The sequence below is a fragment of the Ochotona curzoniae genome, unplaced genomic scaffold (genome assembly GCF_017591425.1).
Source record: "Ochotona curzoniae isolate NIBS_2020 unplaced genomic scaffold, NIBS_Ocur_1.0 contig_2457, whole genome shotgun sequence".
Classification (NCBI taxonomy): domain Eukaryota; kingdom Metazoa; phylum Chordata; class Mammalia; order Lagomorpha; family Ochotonidae; genus Ochotona; species Ochotona curzoniae.
The window spans coordinates 497627-516931 of NW_024465464.1; the positions used below are offsets into that span (position 1 = coordinate 497627).

Here is a 19305-nt window from a genome sequence, read left to right on the forward strand (position 1 = left end):
TCTTTCTCTCTCGTTCCCTCTTTTACACACACACACACAAAAGCAGATCAAAGATTCTACATTTTTTTCCTTTCCTCTCTGTGTAACCTGGACTTCCAAATAAATAAATCTTTTAAAAATATATATATAGGCCCAGCGTGGTAGCTTAGCAGCTGAAGTCCTCACCTTGCATGCACCGGGATCCCATACGGGCACCGGTTCTAATCCCAGTGGCCCCACTTCCCACCCTGCTTGTGGCCTGGGAAAGCAGTCGACGACGGCCCAAAGTTTTGGGGCCCTGCACCTGTGTAAGAGATCTAGAGGAGGCTCTGGGCTCCTGGCTTCAGATCAGCACAGCTCCAGGAATTGCAACTGCTTGAATCAGCGGATGGAAGATGTTCCTCTCTGTATATATGACTTGGCGATAAAAATAAATAAATCTTAAAAAAAAAATAAATAAAGTAACATTGAGTAGTTTTAGTAACATCCATGCATAGTACTACTGGCTTCACAGGATGTAGCAAGCCCTCTACCCAGCACGCTGTCGCTCTGCCCTCCTCACACCCTCACCCCACTGCCCAGTGCCATGGACTGCCACTGTCCTCCTGTGATGGCAGAGAACACATCGGCAAAGACCCACGGACCACAGAGCTCAGACACCAAGCCGGGCAGTCTGGTTCGGGGCGGACCCTCAGCCACTCCCTAACATCGCCTCTTGCCACGCCCGAGGAAGTGGGTGATGTAAAATCCAGCACCCACAAGTCCGCCTTCGTGACGATAATCTAATCACAGCTCTTCTGAGGCTTCTCTGAAGCTTAGTCCCTTAGAAGATCTGACAAAAATTGCTCCTTTGTACAGATGTTTGGCAAGAAATTTCAGGGTATTCATGGAACCTCCCGAGACTTCTACAACCCTCGGTTAGAAAACTCGACTAATCCTGGAGCTGGTGCTGTGGTGGAGCACGCTAAGCTTCTTCCTGGAGTGCCAGCATCCCTGAGAGGTGCCAGTTCATGCCCCAGGTGCTGCACTTTCAAGACAACTCCCTGCTTGCGGCCTGGAAAAGCAGTGGAGAACAGCTCAAGTCCTTGGGCCGCTGCACTCACAGGGGCAACACGAAGGAAGCTCCTGGAGGCTGGCTCCCGACGGGCGCCACTACAGCCACTGCGGCCTCTGAACAGTCAATGATTGAAGATCTGTCTCTCCTTCTCTCTGTAAATCTGTCTTTCAAATTAAATAAATGATGTTGAATCTTAAGAAAAAAAAAAAGTGGGGGGGAGGGAGAAAACTTCACTAATGATAGCCTAATTCTCTTCCCCACTTACTGACTGCCACACACCCAACTCGTTGCACAACCTACCTGGTTAATCTGCCACAGCTCTGCACCACTGGGCAACCTGACTGAATGTGCATGGGGTCAAGGTCAGCTCTCAGAGACTCTGGGGGGTGGGGGGGGGAGAAGTTCTGTGGTGCAGGGGGTTAAGCCCCAGTCTGCGATACCTCTCTTGAATAAATGCTGGGGAGGGAGGGTTGCAGATGAGTTTAGCATTGTAGAGAAGTTTCCATCTATGTAAGAAATGTGGGGTAAACAGCAGATAAACGGACTGACTCAGCAGAGTCCACCCTCCTGGGACGCGGTCCAGAGTTACGGTCACTGCAACGGCCCTGGAAGGTTTCTAACAAGCCATTCCAGGAAGTCAAGAGAATTCTGAGCTATTCGAGAAATGTGGCTCATTTCTGAGACGGATATACAAGCTTATCTGAACACCCAAAGGATGCTGATTCAGATACGTATTGACCAAATCTTAAAAACCAGGCTCTTCATTTCCCTGAAGATGTGTGACAAGTGAGTGCTGAGAGGAGCCGGAGCCGCGCCTAGCTGGGCGCAGGCAAAGGGCCTTGTCACCAGCTCTGCGTCTGCCCTGCCAGAATCGCAGCCAAAGGCAAGGCAAAACAAGGGGCACCGGGTCACGCAGCCACTACTGCTCAACCACAGAAAACAAGAGCAAGCAAAGCCACTTCAGGGTGCCCACTGCTCTTTCCCGGGAACTGCTTCATTCACCGTAGGACAAAAAGTACTCACGGGCACAGAGTTCAGGACAGGCAGGAAAGTGACAAGCGCTTCCTTAGCAGGCTACCTGTCTAAGATGCGCTGTTCCATTCCATTTCCCTGCCGTGCCAGCCTAACGAAGAGTCAAACAACTCCAGGCCTGGTACATTAGCTCGATCGGCCAGGTTCCCACATGGGCACCAGGTCATGTCCTTGACTGCTCCACTTCCCTTCCAGCACCCTGCTTGCGGCCTGGGAAAGCAGTGGAGGACGGTCCAAAGCCTTGGGACCCTGCACCCGTGTGGGAGACCCGGAAGAGGCTCCTGGCTTCAGACTGACTCAGCTCCAGCTGTTATGGACGTTTCGGGAGTGAACCTAAAGACAGATTTTTCTGTCTCTCCCTCTCTCGGTAAATCTGCCTCTCCAAAAAAAAAAAAAAAAAACCAGATAAATCCTGAAAAAACAAAGCAGAAGGAAATAACAGTTGCATTTAAAGAATGAAATGGAAGCTTAGCCAGATTGTCCCACACGATGGAGAAGCTGACGTTGGACAGCGGATGAGCCTGACTACAAAGGCAGGAACCCTCAAGCGTCGGGCAAGGTGGCTCAGGGAACCATCTCAGAAGCATTATTATATAATTAACAGGGACACAGGCCAGAAAGATTGTCTAGATCAGCACCTGTGTCTTCTGACACTGACCCTCCGGGTCGCTTGTTAAACTTCAAGCCATGCAGTCTGCAGTTTAAGAAAAGATCAAAGATTTATATTCTCCGGCTTAAGAAAACGCTGAGTGTACCCGAACTGCTGGGCATAAGTTATTCTTCATGGAGTGAAGGAAGGGGTTAGTCTCCAGCCCAGAATCAAGAACGGAAGGAAAAGTACACTCCTACATAAATTAGGGAAGACAGGTGGTTAGAATCATACGAAGCCTGTGACCTTCTCTCATGAACTATGCCCAACAGGACCCAGAGCAACGACTCAGCTGGCTGATCTTCCCCACCTGCGAGTGCTGTGGGCACCTGTGCCCACGTGGGACACACGGAAGAGGCTCCTGGGTGCGGGTCAGCTCAGCTGCGGCCATTGCAGTGAACCAGACAAAGGAGAGGTCTGTGTCCCCTTCTCTCTGGAAATCTGACAAAGCTGCGAGGAAGGCTACAGACTTTCCCAGAAGTCCCTGCCTGAGCGGCTACATCTGAAGACAAACAAGCTCAGAGGGTCTCAGGCTGCAGGGGAGGCACATCTAACTTAAAAAAAAAAAAATGCACAACAGCTAGCAGCTCCCATTATTAATCCTTCCAATTTTCTCTGACAATGACCTTTCCCCAAAGCTCACCAGATTATTTTTTTTAAGACTTTATCTCAAAGTCGCAGGTAGAGAAAGAAATTTCTCTACACTACTCCTCGGATGGCTGCACTGGCCAGGGGTCAGCCAAACCCAGGAGCCATCGGCTTCATCTGGGGCTCCCAACTGAGTGCAGAGGCCCAAGCACTTGTGCCATCCTTCGCTGCTCTCCACAGGCTGTCAGCAGGGAGCTGGATCGGAAGTGGAGCAGTCAGGACGCAAACAGGAGCCCAGGCGGGATGCTGGTGCTGCAAACATTAGGTAAACTGTGACACCATTAGGTCAACGTCATTAGGAAAGATCTTGACAGTTGTGCATCAATCACAACTAATATGAATTGAACTAAAAGCAAAATATTTTTCTCCATATCACTGGTTTATATTTCAAAATGGAGAAACGAAGTTAATTACTTAAAGAGTACATTGCATGGGGCCAGCACTGCTGACATGCCAATCCTCCAGCTGCAGCACTGGAATCCCATACAGGTACCAGTTCAAGTCCCGGCTGCTCCACTTCCTATCTGGCTCCTGCATATGGCCTGGGAAAGCAACGGAGAAAGGTCCAAGGCCTTGGATCACTGTACCCACTTCACAGACCCAGAAAAAACTCTTCAATCCCAGTTTGGGACTGGCCAAGCTCTGCCTGTAGCAACCGTTTGTGGAGTGATCCAGCAGGTGGAAGAGCTCTGCCTCTCCCTCTCTTTCTGGAACATCACCTTTCAAGTAAAATAAATAAATCTTTCAAAAAAAGAGTACAATTCCAACAAATTCAATTTTAAAAATCGCAATAGGAAATCACGTTTCTGAATTCCATGGGTGGTTTGCCTCTAAATAGAACTGCCTTCAGAGAGAAGGAGAAGACAGACAGAATGATCTTCCAAATGCTGTTTCACGCCCTAAATGGCCATGACTTCTGCAGGTGGACTGATTCAAAGCCAGGAGCTCTTCCGGCTGTCCCGCTTGCGTGCCCGGGCTTGAGCACCTGGGCCATCCATCCTCTGCTGCTTTCCCAGGCGTTCTTACCCCCAAGATTCTTATTCAGAATACTGGTAATGAAAGAGAGAAAGAAAGGGTTCATGCTTTCATGGCTTCTATATGTGCTTGGCAGGATGAGATAAGAGACAAGAAGAAGGCAGTACCAGGCCCGGGCTGTAGGAAGGGGGTCTGGGTTTCGGTTTCTGTTTCCTGACAAGCAAATTCCTTATCCTGAGAAATGGGCCCAGATAATCCTGGGTCGGCGTCAGAACAGGGCCATAAAACTATAACAGGCCCGGGCTGCGGGAAAGGGGTCTGGGTAGACAATAGAATGGGCCATAAAACTTAAGGCCTGCCACAAAAGTATGTTAAGCTTGTGGTGTGTGCCTATAAAATACCTGTACCCCCGGAATTCGGGGCTTCTCTCTCCCTATTGGAGTAGGGGCCCGTTCGCCAACGTCAATAAAATCCTCTTGCTTCTTGCAGCCTCTGACCTGGTTCTTGAGCTCTCGGGCGGCGACTCTCGGGGTCCGTAACCGTTGGACCCCCCCCCAGGGTTTAACAGTAACTCCCACTACTTAATGTGGTAAAGACTTACGGGATTAGAACATGCGTTGACAACCTCTCTGTGTTCCCTATGTACATTTGTCTGAGGTGTACATATGACTGAGAAAAAAAAAAAACACAGAGTGAGTACTTGGGCCCCAGTACCCATTTGGGAGGCACAGATGAGTTCCCGGCTTCAGCCTGGCACAGTCCCAGCCACTGGGGCCATTCAGGGAGTGAGCCAGCAAACAGGAGATCTTTCGTCATTTCACCATCTCTTTCAAATAAATAGAACAAATCTTTAAGGGAAAAAAAAACAGTATGCCCAGAGTGGTAGCACAGTGACTAAAGTCCTCGCCTTGCACGTCTGGGATCCCATACGGACACCAGTTCATATCCCAGTAACCCAGCTTCCCATCCAGCCCCCTGCTTGTGGCCTGGGAAAGCAGTTGAGGACGGCCCAAAGCCTTGGGACCCTGCACCCGCGTGGGAGATCCAGAGAGGAAGCTCCTGGCTCCTGGCTTCAGACTGGCTCAGCTCCAATTGGGCTAAAGTTTGTTTATCTTTATTCTTCTCCAGGTTTTTACTGCAGAATTTCTGCTCTTGCGGCCGGCCACCTGGGAAGAGTACCAGCAAATGGAAGATCTTCCCGTCTCTCCTTCTGTGTGTAAATCTTGCCAATAAAAATAAATAAACCTTTTAAAAAATGATGAAACAAAAATCGGATATATTCAGGGGCACCTCGTAAAGCAGTTTATCCGAGGTTAGTGCAAACAGTAAAAGTTAAACAAAATGGAACATAATTTCTACTTAAAAGAAGATGAGAACAAAGCAGTCACACAGGCACAACAATAAACAGGTCATGTGTGACGTAACACGAGCAGGAATGCTGAGCAGGGGGACAGAGAGACAAGACCCCAAGTGTGACCGTCAGGGTCATCAACGTTTGCATCACAGACTTTTAGATTTATATTGACAGAACATGAAGGCTGAGCCCATCCTCCTCACTGCAGGAACAGGCGTCACTTAAACGACTTACTTGGGCTCTAACAAATCATGGAGGCACAAGATTAGAAAATCCATTTTCTGGTAAACAAAATCATTACCGAATCCTAGAACATACGCATGTAATTTCTGATGCAGAGTGACAAATAAGGACTATATACTTTATCCGCCATCTGTCATCTGCTTCTTTGTGGACTATCTACAAAGCACACACACACACACACACACACACGCGCGCGCGCGCGCGCGCGCGCGCGCGCACAATTGCACCACCACCAATGCCTTCACCATCACACAAACTAAGTGGCAATGATGTCTTGGCTGCCGTGCGCCTCGCCGCCCTGATGAGACGGGAGCAGCTGGTACAAGGAGCGCCTGCCTGCTCTCGTGAGACTAACGTGACGCTAATCACACATGATGGGCTGTCACACCCAATCACTGACCATGTAGAAAACCTAAACCAGAAAAAGTCAACATTCTGAGGACACAAAGGGGCATTTTTTCAGCTAGCCAACGGCACAGACTGTGTTTTTTCACGGGGCTAATCCCCTGCACCCAGACCGAGCGGCACAGAGCCATGCAGCGGCCAATGCAGCGGAAATGCTGCACTCAACACCCGGAGGGAAACGTTTCAAAGAGAGACTTTAGCCCATGATCTGCCATCACCTCAGTTCCAAATGCAATCCGGTGAGTCAGCAATCATCATATTCCAACCCTGAAATTCATCCAGAACGTATCAGAGTAATCAGTTTAAGACCAACTAAAGGGGCTAGACCTTACAGAATGAGATTCTTTCTAAACCTGTGGTTCCCCAAATCAGGGGCACATTAAAGTGATGTACACAGTGTAATGAAATACGGATTCCCAGGCGTCACTCTAGACTGTCTGGTTCTGTAGGCCTAGCGTAGCCCTCCATGAGCTCTACCTCAGTAAGTAGTCAGACCTCGGCAAGTAACACTCTAGAAAATCCCAGCAATTACAATTTTAAAAATTTATTTTTTTTAAGAGACACTTATTTGGGGCCCAGCGCACTAGCCTAATGGCTAAATCCTTGCCTTCCAACCACCAGGATCCCGTATGGGAACCGGTTTGCGTCCCAGCTGCTCCACTTCCCAGCCAGCTCCCTGCTTGTGGCCAGGGAAGGCCGTAGAAGATGGTAAAAAAAAAAAAAAAAGGAGAAGAGAAAGATTTAAAAATAATAGTAACAGTCCAATGCCTTGGGACTCTGCACACATGTGGGAGACTTATAGGAAGTTCCTGGCTCCTGGCTTTCATCAGTTCAGCTCTGGCTGCTGCAGCCACTTGGGGAGCAAATCAACAGATGGAAGATCTTTCTGTCTCTCCTTCTCTCTGTAAATCTGCTTTTCCAATGAAAATAAATGGATTTTAAAAAAAAAAAAGGAGGAGGAGGAGGAGAGGGGAGAGAAAGGGAGAGGAGGAGGGAAGGGGAGGGAAGGAGAGCAGAGGAGAGATGAAATTTATTAGACATTCATTAAAAGCTCAGAGTTACAGATTCTCTGGTTCACTGCCCAAGCAGCCACATGACCAGGATGAAGCCAGGCTGCAGCCAGGAGCCAGGAAGTCTTCCAGCTCTCCCACGTGGGTGGCGCAGGCCCTGGTACTTGGGCTATCCTTCACTCTTTTCTCGAGCCTTTAGGAGGGTGCTGGATTGAAGTGGAACAGCTGGATCTTGAACCGGTACCGCTATGGGATACTGGCACGGTGGGCAGTAGCTTTGCTTGCTATGCCACAATGCTGGCCCTACACATTTAAAATGTCTACTGAACATATACCCAGTTTGTTCAAGTGTTCATTAAATAGCAAAAATACCCAAATACTGAACCAGTAAATTAAAACTCAGATTAAAAACATTCCAAAATAGCTCCTCATGATGGTAGTTTTCAGAGTCTACTGACACACACCTCTCTCCCCAGGCCCCCTGGAAACCAGCGGACAGAATGAGGGAGAGAAGAGGTGAGGGCGAAGGATGCCAAGAGATTCCCCAAATAAGCAAGGTCTGGTTTCTCAGTGGCCAGGGTCAAACACCTGCTCATGATGGAGAGTTGGGCGTGAGGGGCTGGAGCAGTGGCATGCGTGACTAACCCTGCACCTGCAGTGCTGCTGCCCCATATGGGCACTGGCTTGGATCTCAGGTGCTCCACCTCCCAGTCCAGTGCCCTAATGAGGGCTTGGGAGATTATGGCCGAGGAGGATGGCTCAAGTCCCTGGGCTCCTGGACCCTTGGGGGAAACCCTGAAAAAGCTCCTGGCTCCTGGCTTCATACCAGTTCAACTTTGGCTCTGGCTTGGAGAGTGAGATAGAGGATGAAGATTCTCTCTCTCTCGTGTGTGTGTGTGTGTGTGTGTGTGTGTAAAACTCTTTTAGTTAAATAAATAAATCTAGAAGAAAAAAAAATGTAAAAATGAAACATGTGGGGACTCAACAGGCTAATCTGTAAGTGCCAACATCCCACACGGATTCTGGTATGTGTCCCAGGTGCCCCACTTCCCATCCAGCTCCCTACTTAAGGCCTGGGAAAGCAGTGCAGAACGGGCCAAAGCCTTGGGACCCTGTACCTGTGTGGAAGACCCAGAGGAGGCTCCTGGCTCCTGGCTTCAGATTGGTGCAGCTTTGGCCGTTGCAACCCTTGTGTGAATTAGCTGACAAAAGATCTTCCTCTCTATCTCTTCTCTACATAAATTACATTCCAATAAATAAATAAATCTTTTAAAAAGACAAAGAGAAAAAGAAAGAAGCATGTGGGCCCAGCACGGTGGCATAGGAAGCTCTACGTCTGGCCTTTGGGGCCATTTGGGCGTGAACCAGCATATAGAATTTCTGAGTCTGTCCCTTGTTCTGTACAACTCTGCCTTTTAAATAAAACTAAAATCTTTATTTAAAAATAAGAATGAAACAAGTCCACATCTACAGAAACAGTATTTAATTCAAAATTTCAGTTGGAATGACAAAAATCTTGAAGGCCTGATTTGAAAAACGAATGCTTCTCAAATTGCTCTTGAGAATCAGTGAAATTCCTAGCAGAATGAAGATTGGTTTTATCCAGAAGACAAACCGATTGCAAAATTCATGAGAACTGAAAGGTATGTAAAGTAATCAAAGCACTATAAAACGAAGAACAAATCTACAGGATATACATACATCATGTTACAACTTACCGCCGAGCTACAGCAATAGAGGCAGCGTGGCACACTCAAACACACAGACCACACGGATGAGACTAAGGAGCTACAGACGGGCCCATACACTCACAGTCAGCTCTCTGCTGAGAAGGATAACAGGACCACTCAACTCGGTGAAAAGACCAGTCTTTTAGAAAAACAGTCCTGGAGGGACTGGCACTGTGGCACAGCAATGCAGCCATGCCATGTGAATGCCGGTTCACGTCTCAGCTGCTCCACTTCTGATCCCAACTCCCTGCCAACAGCCTGGCCTGGCTCCGTACCACTCACAGCACAGGCTGGCCTAGTCCAAGTCCAGGCTGCTGCAGCTATCTGAAAAATGAACTAGCCAATTGGAAGAGATAGCTCTCTCGCTCTCTCCCTCTCTCTCTCCCACCCTCCCTCTCTCTCTCCCTCTCTCTCTCCCTCCCTCCCTCTCTCCCTCCTATCCCCTCTTTCCCCGTCATTCTGCCTTTCAAACAAATAAGTAAAATGTTTAAAATGTGAACGAATAGACAAACTATGATACATCTATACAGAATTATTCAGTAATAAAAGAACTGAAGCACCACAATGAGCTAACGTTAAGATGGTTTTCCCCGGGGCCGGCGCTGTACGCACAACGGGGGTGGATGACGCTTCTGCCAGCAATGTCAGTGTCCCACTGAGGTATGGGTTCAAGTCCCAGCTACCACTAAGGCCATCTGCAGAGTGAACCTGCAGATGGAAGATCTCTTTCTCTCTTGGTCTCTCCCTCTATTTCCATGTAACTCCACCTTTCAAAGGAACAACCAAAATCTTTTCTCGTAAAATGCCTATTATCAAAAAGTAGAAAACAAGTGTTGGGAAGGACATAGGGGGAAAAAAATGGAAAGACTTGTACATTGTTGTTGCGGCTCTAAAACGACAAACTCACTGGGGGAAGCCATACGGTGTTGCCTTCAAAATTCAGGGGCTGGTGCCATGGCTCCTGGGGCATCAGCATCCGATGCGGGCACCGCTTCATGTGCCAGCTGTCCCACTCCCCATCCAGCTCTCTGCTTATGGCCTGGGAAGGCAGGGAAGAATGGCTCAGTCTTTGTCCCTGCACCTCCTAGAAAAGTGGGAGACTAGGACGAAGTCCCTGGCTTCTGGCTTCCAGTTGGCCCAGCCCTGGCCAGACAGAAGAGTCCTCTCCGTGTCTCTCCCTAACTCTGTCTGTAAATAAGTAAGTGAAGGCTAGGACAAGGATAGGACAAGAGGAGACAAAAAAAACACAGACCCTCCATATTCTGGTTCACTTCCCAGAAGGACAGCCAAACCAGGAGCTGCTTCTGGGTTTTTCACACAGGTGCAGGGGCCCAAGGACTCGAGTCAGCACCCTTCACTGTGTCCCCACGTCCCCAGGCCACAGAGAACTGGACTGCAAGCGGAGCAACCAGGACACAAACCACTGCCCACATGGGATGTCGGGGAACCGAATGAATACTTACTATACCACAACACCAGACACTGCTCTGCTTCTAATCCAGTTCCCTGCTAACAGTGTGGGATTGTCAAGAGGAAAACGACCTAAGTGTTTGGACCCCAGCCACCCACACGGGAGACGTGGTTGAACCTCTTGGCTTCTGGCTTTGGTCTAAGGTTTGGCTGTTTAGGCCATCTGGGAAGTGAATCAACAGATGGAAGATCTTTCTCTTTGTGCCTCACATTCCATAACTCTGTTTTTTTAAAAAAAAAAAAAAAAAAAAAGTCTTTTTTGGGTCAAGCACAGTGGCCTAGCGGCTAAAGTCCTCACCTTGAATGCACTGGGATCCCATATGGGTGTCAGTTCACGTCGACTGCTCCGCTTCCCATTCAGCTCCCTGCTTGTGGCCTGGGAAAGCAGTCGAGGATGGCCCAAAGTCTTGGGATCCTGCACCTGCGTGGGAGACCTGGAGGAGGTTCCTGGTTCCTGGCTCCTGGCTCCGGATTGGCCCAGCACCGGCTGCTGTGCTCACTTGGGGAGTGAGTGAATCATAGGACAGAAGATCTTCCTCTTTATCTCTCCCCCCTCTGTATATCTGACTTTGTAATAAAAATAAAATCTTTAAAAAAAAAAAAAAAAAAAGAAAGAAAAAAAGAAACAAATCTCACCTGGGAGGTCATCAGACCTCGTTCTGGGATGCACTGGCTGGAGCAGGGTCTGACTCACCAGGTCCCCTGCACTAGCCAACGCACATATGGGGAATACACCTGCCTCGCTGGTTCTGCCTCCAACCCCTGGCTCTCATGAGAACTAGCAGATGCCGAGGCCCAGTCACATCAACCTCAAATGACCCCCTTCTGTACCCACCCACAGCCCTAGTACTCACACATGCCCACAGGTGCTGCAGCCTGGCGCAGGCTGGCTCACCCCGAGTCCTGGTTCTTATGAGTGTCTGCAGATGCTGCGGCCTACCTTAGTTCTGCAGCCTGGTAGGGGCATGCCTAAAGATGTCCCACCAAGCCCACCCCAGCTGCAGTTCTCACACATGGCAGCAGGTGCTGCAGCCCAGCCCCAGTGCTGGCTGATGGGTGCTGAGGCTTTGCATCTGCAGGCAGGTGATATGGCCCTGTCAGGAAGACCCTAAACCCCCCCCCCCCACGAGACACACCCTGCAAGCACAGCTCTCCTAAGCCATGGCAGCATCCTGCAACCCAGCATGGCCCAGGTCACCTTGTACCCTGTCTCTCATGTGCACGCACAGGTGCCTTGGCCTGACCCAGGGAAGCCCTCCAGAAGCCCCTCTGATCCACCCCATCTCAGCTCCCTCGATTATCTGCAAATGCAATGGGTCCATGGGACTCCCTAGAAATCCTTCCATACGTGTCAAACAAGCCTTCAGCTGCCCCCATTCGGATCGGTCTCCAGACCACCCGCTCCGGGCAGTGCACACCTCCCCAAGCCCGCAGGGTTTATGTGGTGGGCCCACAGGCGGGGTGGGAGTGAAGATGGCAGACACACTTGCAAAGAGACTTGTTAACAAAAGCTAACTTCAAATACTTTGGGAAGTTGCTTTAAAATACCCTATATCAAGGTGATCATAGGAAAAGCAGCTATAAGAATCAGGAGCTAAGGGCCACCTACGTGGCAGTAGGCTCTGAATCCCCGCCTACATCACTGGCATCCCAGGCGGGTGCCTGTAAGAGCCCTCGCTGTCCCCACTTCTGAAGGAGCTCCCGAGCTCCCTGCTAATGGTCTAGGAAAGCAATGGAGAACAGCCCCGGCCTTGGGGCCCTGTCCACACGAAGCCCCAGAGCAGTTCCTGACTTCCAGCTTCAGACAGGCCCAGCACTGGCTGTGTGGCTACTGGGGGAATAATCTTTCCATCAAACAAAATTTTAAAAATCTTACACAAAAATGTCTGGGGTTAAACATATAAAATCAAGGATTCTTTTTTTTTTATATAAGATTTATTCATTTTTATTTGAAAAGCAGATTTACAGAGAGAGGGAGAGACAGATAAATATCTTCCATCCACTGGCTCACTCCCCAAATGGCCACAATGACCAGAGCTCAGCCAGTCTGAAGCCAGGAGCTTCTTCCAGCTCCACGTGGGTACAGGGTCCCAAGGCTCTGGGCAAACACGAAGCTGGATGGAAGTGGAGCAGCCGAAACACAAACCGGCTCCCATATGGGATCCCAGCACGTGCAAGGCAAGGATCTACCCACTGAGCCATTGTGTTGGGCCCAGGTTTTTCATTAAAAGATTTACTTTGGGCCTGGCGCAGTGGCACAGTGGTTAAGGTCCTCGCCTTGCCCACCCGGGATCCCATATGGGCGCCGGTTCTATCCCGGCAGCCCCGCTTCCCTTCCAGCTCCCTGCCTGTGGCCTGGGAAAGCAGTCGAGGACGGCCCAAAGCTTTGGGACCCTGCACCCACGTGGGAGACCCGGAAGAGGCTCCTGGCTTCAGATCGGCATAGCATCGACCGTTGCGCTCAGACCGTTGCTCTGTCTCTCTTCTCTGTCTATCCGCCTTTCCAATAAAAATAAAATAAATCTTTAAAAAAAAAAAAAAGAAGATTTACTTTATTTTTACTTGAAAGGAGAATTACAGAGAGAAGCAAAGAGCAGTTGGTACATTCCCCAAATAACGGCAGTGGCTGGCACTCAGCTCATCCCACAGGGACGCAGGAGCCCAGGCGCTTGGACCGTCCTCCACTGCTTTCCCAGGTCATAACCAGGAAACCGGATCGGAGGCGGAGCAGCCAGGGGCACTGCTGCCACAGGCTAAAGTTTCTCCTCCTACACCAAGATTTATTTACTTTTATTGCAAAGTCAGATATACAGAGAGGAGGAGAGATAGACAGGAAGATCTTCCATCCGATGATTCACTCCCCAAGTGACCACAGCAGCCAGTGCTGTTCCGATCGAAAGCCAGGATCCAGGAACTTCCTCCAGGTCTCCCATGCGGGTGCAGGGTCCCAAAGCTTTGGGCCGTCCTCTACTGCTTTCCCAGGCCACAGGCAGGGAGCTGGATGGGAAGTGGAGCTGCCAGGATTAGAACCGGCACCCATATGAGATCCCAGCATGTTCAAGGCGAGGACTTTAGCTGCCAGGCCACTGTGCCGGGCCCTCTTTTTTTTTTTTTAATCTGTTTATTTTTATTGGAAATGGAGATTTACAGAGAGAAGAGACAGAGAAAAGATGTTCCATTCACTGGGTCACTCCCCAAATGGTCACAGTGGCCAGAGCTAAGCCAACCCAAAGCCAGGAGCCAGGCGCCAGGAGCCAGGAGCTTCTTCCAGGTCTCCCACATGGGTGCAGGGTCCCAAGGCCTTGGGCCGTCCTCTACTGCCTTCCCAGGCCACAAGCAGGGAGCTGGATGGGAAATGGAGCTGTTGGGATTAGAACCTGAGCCCATATGGGATCCCAGCGTATTTAAGGTAAGGACTTCACTCACTAGGCCATCGTGCCGGGCCCAAATTACTTTATTTTTGTATTCTAGTTTAAACACAAATTGGAAATCATACTAGAAAGGTAACATGCAATTCCAACCAAGATATCGATATTCAAATTCAAAAAATATCCATATTCAGAAAACCTTTAACGGTAAATCCAGACTGCTAAATATATGCTTCAGGGCTGACGCTGTGGAATACTGTGCTACAACTGCAGCACCCGCATACCGTACAGGCGCTGGTTCAAGTCCCGGTTGCTCCATTTCCGATCCAGCTTCCTGCTAATGCGTCTGGGGAGGAAGTGGAGGATGGCCCAAATTCTTCGGTCCCTGTCACCCACTGCTGACTGCAGCGTGGTCCGCTCCTGGCCACTGCAGCCATCTGGGGAGTGAACCAGACGATGGAAGGCCTCTGTCTCTTTCTCTAACTCTGCCTTTCAAATAAATAAATCTTAACACACAAAAAAGTGCACTTTCAGGCAAAGTTTCTAACACTAACCTCTTTATTAATGAATCCTTTTTTTCTTTTCAGTGATTTGAAAGGCAGAGCATGAGAGAAAGAGAATGAGACCCAATCTTTCTCTCTCTATTTTCTTCTATCTATAAGTCTGCCTTTCCAATAAAAATAAAGAAATAAATCTTTAGGAAAAAAAAAAAAAAGACAGCAGCTCCTTTAAAAATCTGAAAATCATTTAGACATGTGACAATGAAAGGCATTAAGACCAGAAATACACACGCATTTTAAGATACAACCAAATGCAAAATACAAATCACAAGTAATTGATCACTACTCAAAAACTATGCATATAAAGCAAGTTACATTACGACAGAAAGTAAGACAGCTGCTCTGTGAGTTCAGAGAGATGAGAAATTTAATACTTAGTATATTTTCCTTCCTAAATCTTCAGTCATTTGGTGACATTTTATTTAAATAGCCACCTACCTTACAGTATTTCAAACCATAATCCATTTTCTCTAAATGTTTATTCGAAAGGCAGAGCAACACAGAGGGGGTAGAGAAAGAAAGACGGGGGCTGGGAGAGATCTCCCGGGCCCTGGCTCACTCACACCAACGCCTACAACACTGGCTCGGGGTCAGGCTGAAGCCCGGAGCCACAAACCCCACCTCGCCTCCCTCCCAGGTCCTCGGGTCCTCCCCTGCTTGCTCTCTCAGGCACAGCTAGAAGGAAGCTGCCCTGGAGGTCAAGTGGCCAGGTGTAGAGAGAATGCTCCAGTAAGGGATGCCAACATCCAAGGGAAGGCGTGCCTTTCCGTGCCAGTGACGGATCCTACACGTTAGCATGCCCGGGAGCCCTTCTGTCATCCTGCCCACTGGGTCTCAGCAGCACTGAATTCTCCTGAGCCGGAAGTAGCAACACATAAGAATCCCCACGCCTACAGTACACTGCTGTGTGTGTTCAGGGGGCAGGTGCCGTGACAGAGGAGATAAAGACTGTCACTGGCATCCCATACGGGCAAGTCTGTGCCCCACCTAGCTCCCTGCTAATGGCAAGAGAAAACAGGTGGACGACGGTCCAGGTGCTGGGTCCCTGCACCCATGGGAGACTGAGATGAAGCTTCAGATTGCTGGCTTTGGTCAGGCTCAGTGCTGGCCACTGCAGTCATCTGGGAGATGAACCAGCAGACTGACCATCTCTCTCTCTATAATTCTGATTTTCAAATATATAAATACATTTTTTAAAAAACTGAAAATTTTATAAGTTTAAAAAGCATTATTCATTTCTAATATATTGAGTATGAAGTCTCTAATCATTTTCTATTAGTTACATGTATGTAGTGCATTTTTATTGTACCAATGGAAGTCACTTAAAATAACAAGATTAAAAAAAAAAAAACATTACAAGTAGTTGCCTCCGGGACCCTGCGTGGTGGCCTAGTGGCTAAAGTCCTTGCCTTGAACCCACCGGGATCCAATGTGGATGTCGCTTCTAATCCCAGCAGCTCCACTTCCTGCCCAGCTCCCTGCTTGTGGCCTGGGAAAACAGTTGAGGATGGCCCAAAGCCTTTGGACCCGGCACCTGTGTGGGAGACCTGGAAGAAGTTCCTGGCTCCTGGCTTCGGATCGGCGTAGCACCAGCCATTGCGGTCACTTGGGGAGTGAAACATCGGATGAAAGATCTTCCTCTCTGTCTCTCCTCCTCTCTGTATATCTGATTTTCCAATAAAAATAAATAAAATCTTTAAAAAACAAACAAACAAACAAAAAACCCCCAAAACAAAAAACAAGTAGTTGTCTCTGAGAATGAACCAGGAGATGGGAGTGGCTGGGATAAAGGGGCATTCATTAAAAGCTTGATTTTTCAACCATGCACGGTCACTTCAACATATACACTCGTAATAAATGATGTCCTTATTGCGACTTGTTACAATCAGCCAAAGCGAATACCTTGCGGGGAGGAAAGGTGCTGCTCCCGCAGCTTTTCCTGAGGCAGTCCCAAGTAGCTGAGGACCACGTACTTGGTTTCATAGTGGAATCCGGCAGGCACAGCAGTAGCGGACGCCATTGAACTGGCCGGCACAGCTCCTACGGGGTCAAGTGACAGACACAGACGTAAGACGCTTTTAGTGTAAAGCTGGATGCATGTCAGCACGTTTTAGTATTGAGAGCAACCACTCAAACGCTGAAGCATGAGTTTCTCACACTTATGTCCAGCAATTTTGAAAATTATAACTTTACCCATGCCCAGGCTGACGCCCTCAGTTCCCGCTGGATTCCCAGGCCCCGCCGCCCAGCTCCCGCACCCATGTGTTAACCATGACCCCTTCCATTAGCCACTGTCTGCTTAAATACACTGCAGTCAAGACCAACCCGGAATGGCCACGACTGGAACCACATCTTTCCATTTCTAAGGCAGTGCCTCATCGAATAACACAGTGAAGCTCATTAGATCTACTTTACAAAAATCTTCTGATTCTACAAGATCCACATATAAACCTAGCAGTGTGGCTACATTCACATATAAAATTACATTCTTGAATTGAAACAGAAGATGGTGCCCTCCGATAATCTTTCAGGTTTATTCCACGTACATTTCTGAAACTACAAGGCACTCTACAGAAATCAGGCACAAGGATACAATGACGTCACCAGCCCACAGGCCTTCTCAAGTAAGCAGAAAACAGAAAGAGCCACACAGGTGAGAATCAAGGCATGCGAGCGACAACCTCACGTCCATCTGTTTTCACTTCCAGTCCGCTCGCTATTCACATTCACTGGGAAGGCAGTGGAAGACAGCACACTGGGCCTGGTGCCACCTGGAGACTCGGCTGACACTCCCTGCTCCTGCCTGAGCCTGCCGCAGCCACTCAGAGCCTCCCAGTGGCGTCTGTCTCTGCCTCTCCCACTGTGTAACACTGCCTTTTGCTTTGTTGTTTTGTTTTTCAGGGAGCTGGACGGGAAGTGGAGCTGCCGGGATTAGAACCAGCGCCCATATGGGATCCTGCCACGCTGAAGGCGAGGACTTTAGCTGCTAGGCCACTGCGCAGGGCCCAACGCTGACTTTTAAATAATGAACCGAACATTAAAAAAACATCGGAGCTGGTGTGGTAGAACAGCAAGTCAGCATCCCACATGGGCACAGGCAGCTGCTCCACTTCCCGTCCAGCTTCCTGCTTACAGCCTGGAACAGCGGCAGAGGACGGCCCAAGGCCTTGGATGCCTGCACCCAAGTGGGAAACAGAGGAACTCCTAGTTCCCAGCTTTACAGCGGATCAGCTCAGCTCTGGCCAAAGTGATCCCCTTGCAGAGGATGGCAGATCGTTCTGTCTCTCCTCCTCTCTGTAACTATGACTTCTCAAGTAGAAGAAAGAAATTAAAATGTATGTTAAAAAATCAATTTAATTGGGGGAGGGGGAAAGCCCACCGCCAACTAAATTAAAACAATTTTAAAAAGAAGAAATAGCAAATCAAATTGGGCAGCAAAAAAAAAAATCAATTTATTGGGCCCAGTGCAACAGCACAGTGGTTAAACTCCTCGCTTGGAATGCCCCTCGATCCCATATGGGCACTGGTTCTAATCCCGGCAGCTCCACTTCCCATCCAGCTCCCTGATTGTGGCCTGGGAAAGCAGTCGAGGACGACCCAAAGCCTTGGGATCCTACACCCACGTGGGAGACCCGGAAGAGCTCCTGGTTCCTGGCTTCGGATTGGCTCAGCTCCAGCTGTTGGGTCACTTGGGGAGTGAATCATTGGACAGAAGCTCTTCCTCTCTGCCTCTCTTCCTCTCTGTATATCTGCATTTCCAGTAAACATAAATAGATCTTTTTAAAAAAGTCAATTTAATAAATTAATATTTAAGCGTGGCTAAAAGAGAAAGAAATCCCACACAGTCAGAAAGGTAGAAAGAAAATGCAGTAAGGTGTGGTGGTGCCAGTCAGGGTGGCACTCCACGAGATGGACGCGAGGTTTCTGTCCCTCCCTCTCTCTAACTGCCTTTCAAACAGAGAAACGAAAAACAAATTTAAAAAAAAAAAAAAAAACTTCTTTGAAAGGCCAAAAAACAGACAGATGGAGAGAAATCTTCCGCCATTTGGTTTGTTCCCCAAATGTTCAGGACAGCCAGGACTGCGTCAGGATTAAGTCAGAATTCACAAACTCCAACTCAATTTCCCGTGTACTGAGTTGGTAAGAATCCGAAGACTTCGGGCAACACCTACTGCTCTCACGGTAAACACTGCAAGCTGGACACGGAGCAGAGGGACCACGGCGTGGCCCGGCGCTCGGATGTGGGACACGGGGGTCCTATAGAGTGACTTGGCACAAATGTCTGCCCTCAGACGTACTTGTCATCTCTCCGTTTCTCCTTGCCAGCCGCCCCCCCCCACCAACCACACTTAGAAGCAGTTGCTCCAGTGAGCAGCCTGGCACCTTAGTAAGAAACCTGTGGGACCAGCACAACACCCTAGTGGCTAGAGTCCTCACTTTCCATGCGCCAGGATCCCATATAAGCACCGGTTTGTGTCCCAGCGGCCCCCACTTCCCATCCAGCTCCCTGCTTGTGGCCTGGAAAGGCACTGGAGGACGGCCCAAAGCCTTGGGACCCTGCACCCACATGGGAGACCCAGAGGAGGCCTCCCGGCTCCTGGCTTCAGAAGGGCTCAAGTTGAGCTGTTGAGGCTACTTGGGGAGTGAGCCAGCAGATGGAGGATCTTCCTCTCTCTCCTCTTCTCTGTAAATGTTTCCAATAAAAATAAATCTTCAATTTAAAAAAAAAAAAAAAAAAAATGTTGACCAGAAGCCTGCATCCCATATGAAGTGGGGCTGCCTGGTTCTGAGTCTACTTCCTCCAGCTCTCGGAGTTTCTGCCACC

The 19305-nt window shown here is 49.1% G+C and overlaps 1 protein-coding gene across 2 annotated transcripts in view; it reads right to left on the minus strand.

Annotated features, from left to right (window-relative positions):
• The window catches only part of BCL2L13 (BCL2 like 13), a 65443-nt gene that overhangs the window by 37818 nt on the left and 8320 nt on the right, over positions 1-19305 (minus strand). Inside the window, exon 2 of one of the 2 annotated variants that reach the window (XM_040974558.1) lies at positions 16383-16520. In XM_040974558.1, coding sequence (XP_040830492.1) covers positions 16383-16500 — 118 coding nt within the window. In that variant the 5' untranslated portion in view covers positions 16501-16520. Of the gene's footprint in view, positions 1-16382; positions 16521-19305 lie in introns of those variants that run through there. The other variant, XM_040974557.1, reaches the window with a different exon arrangement.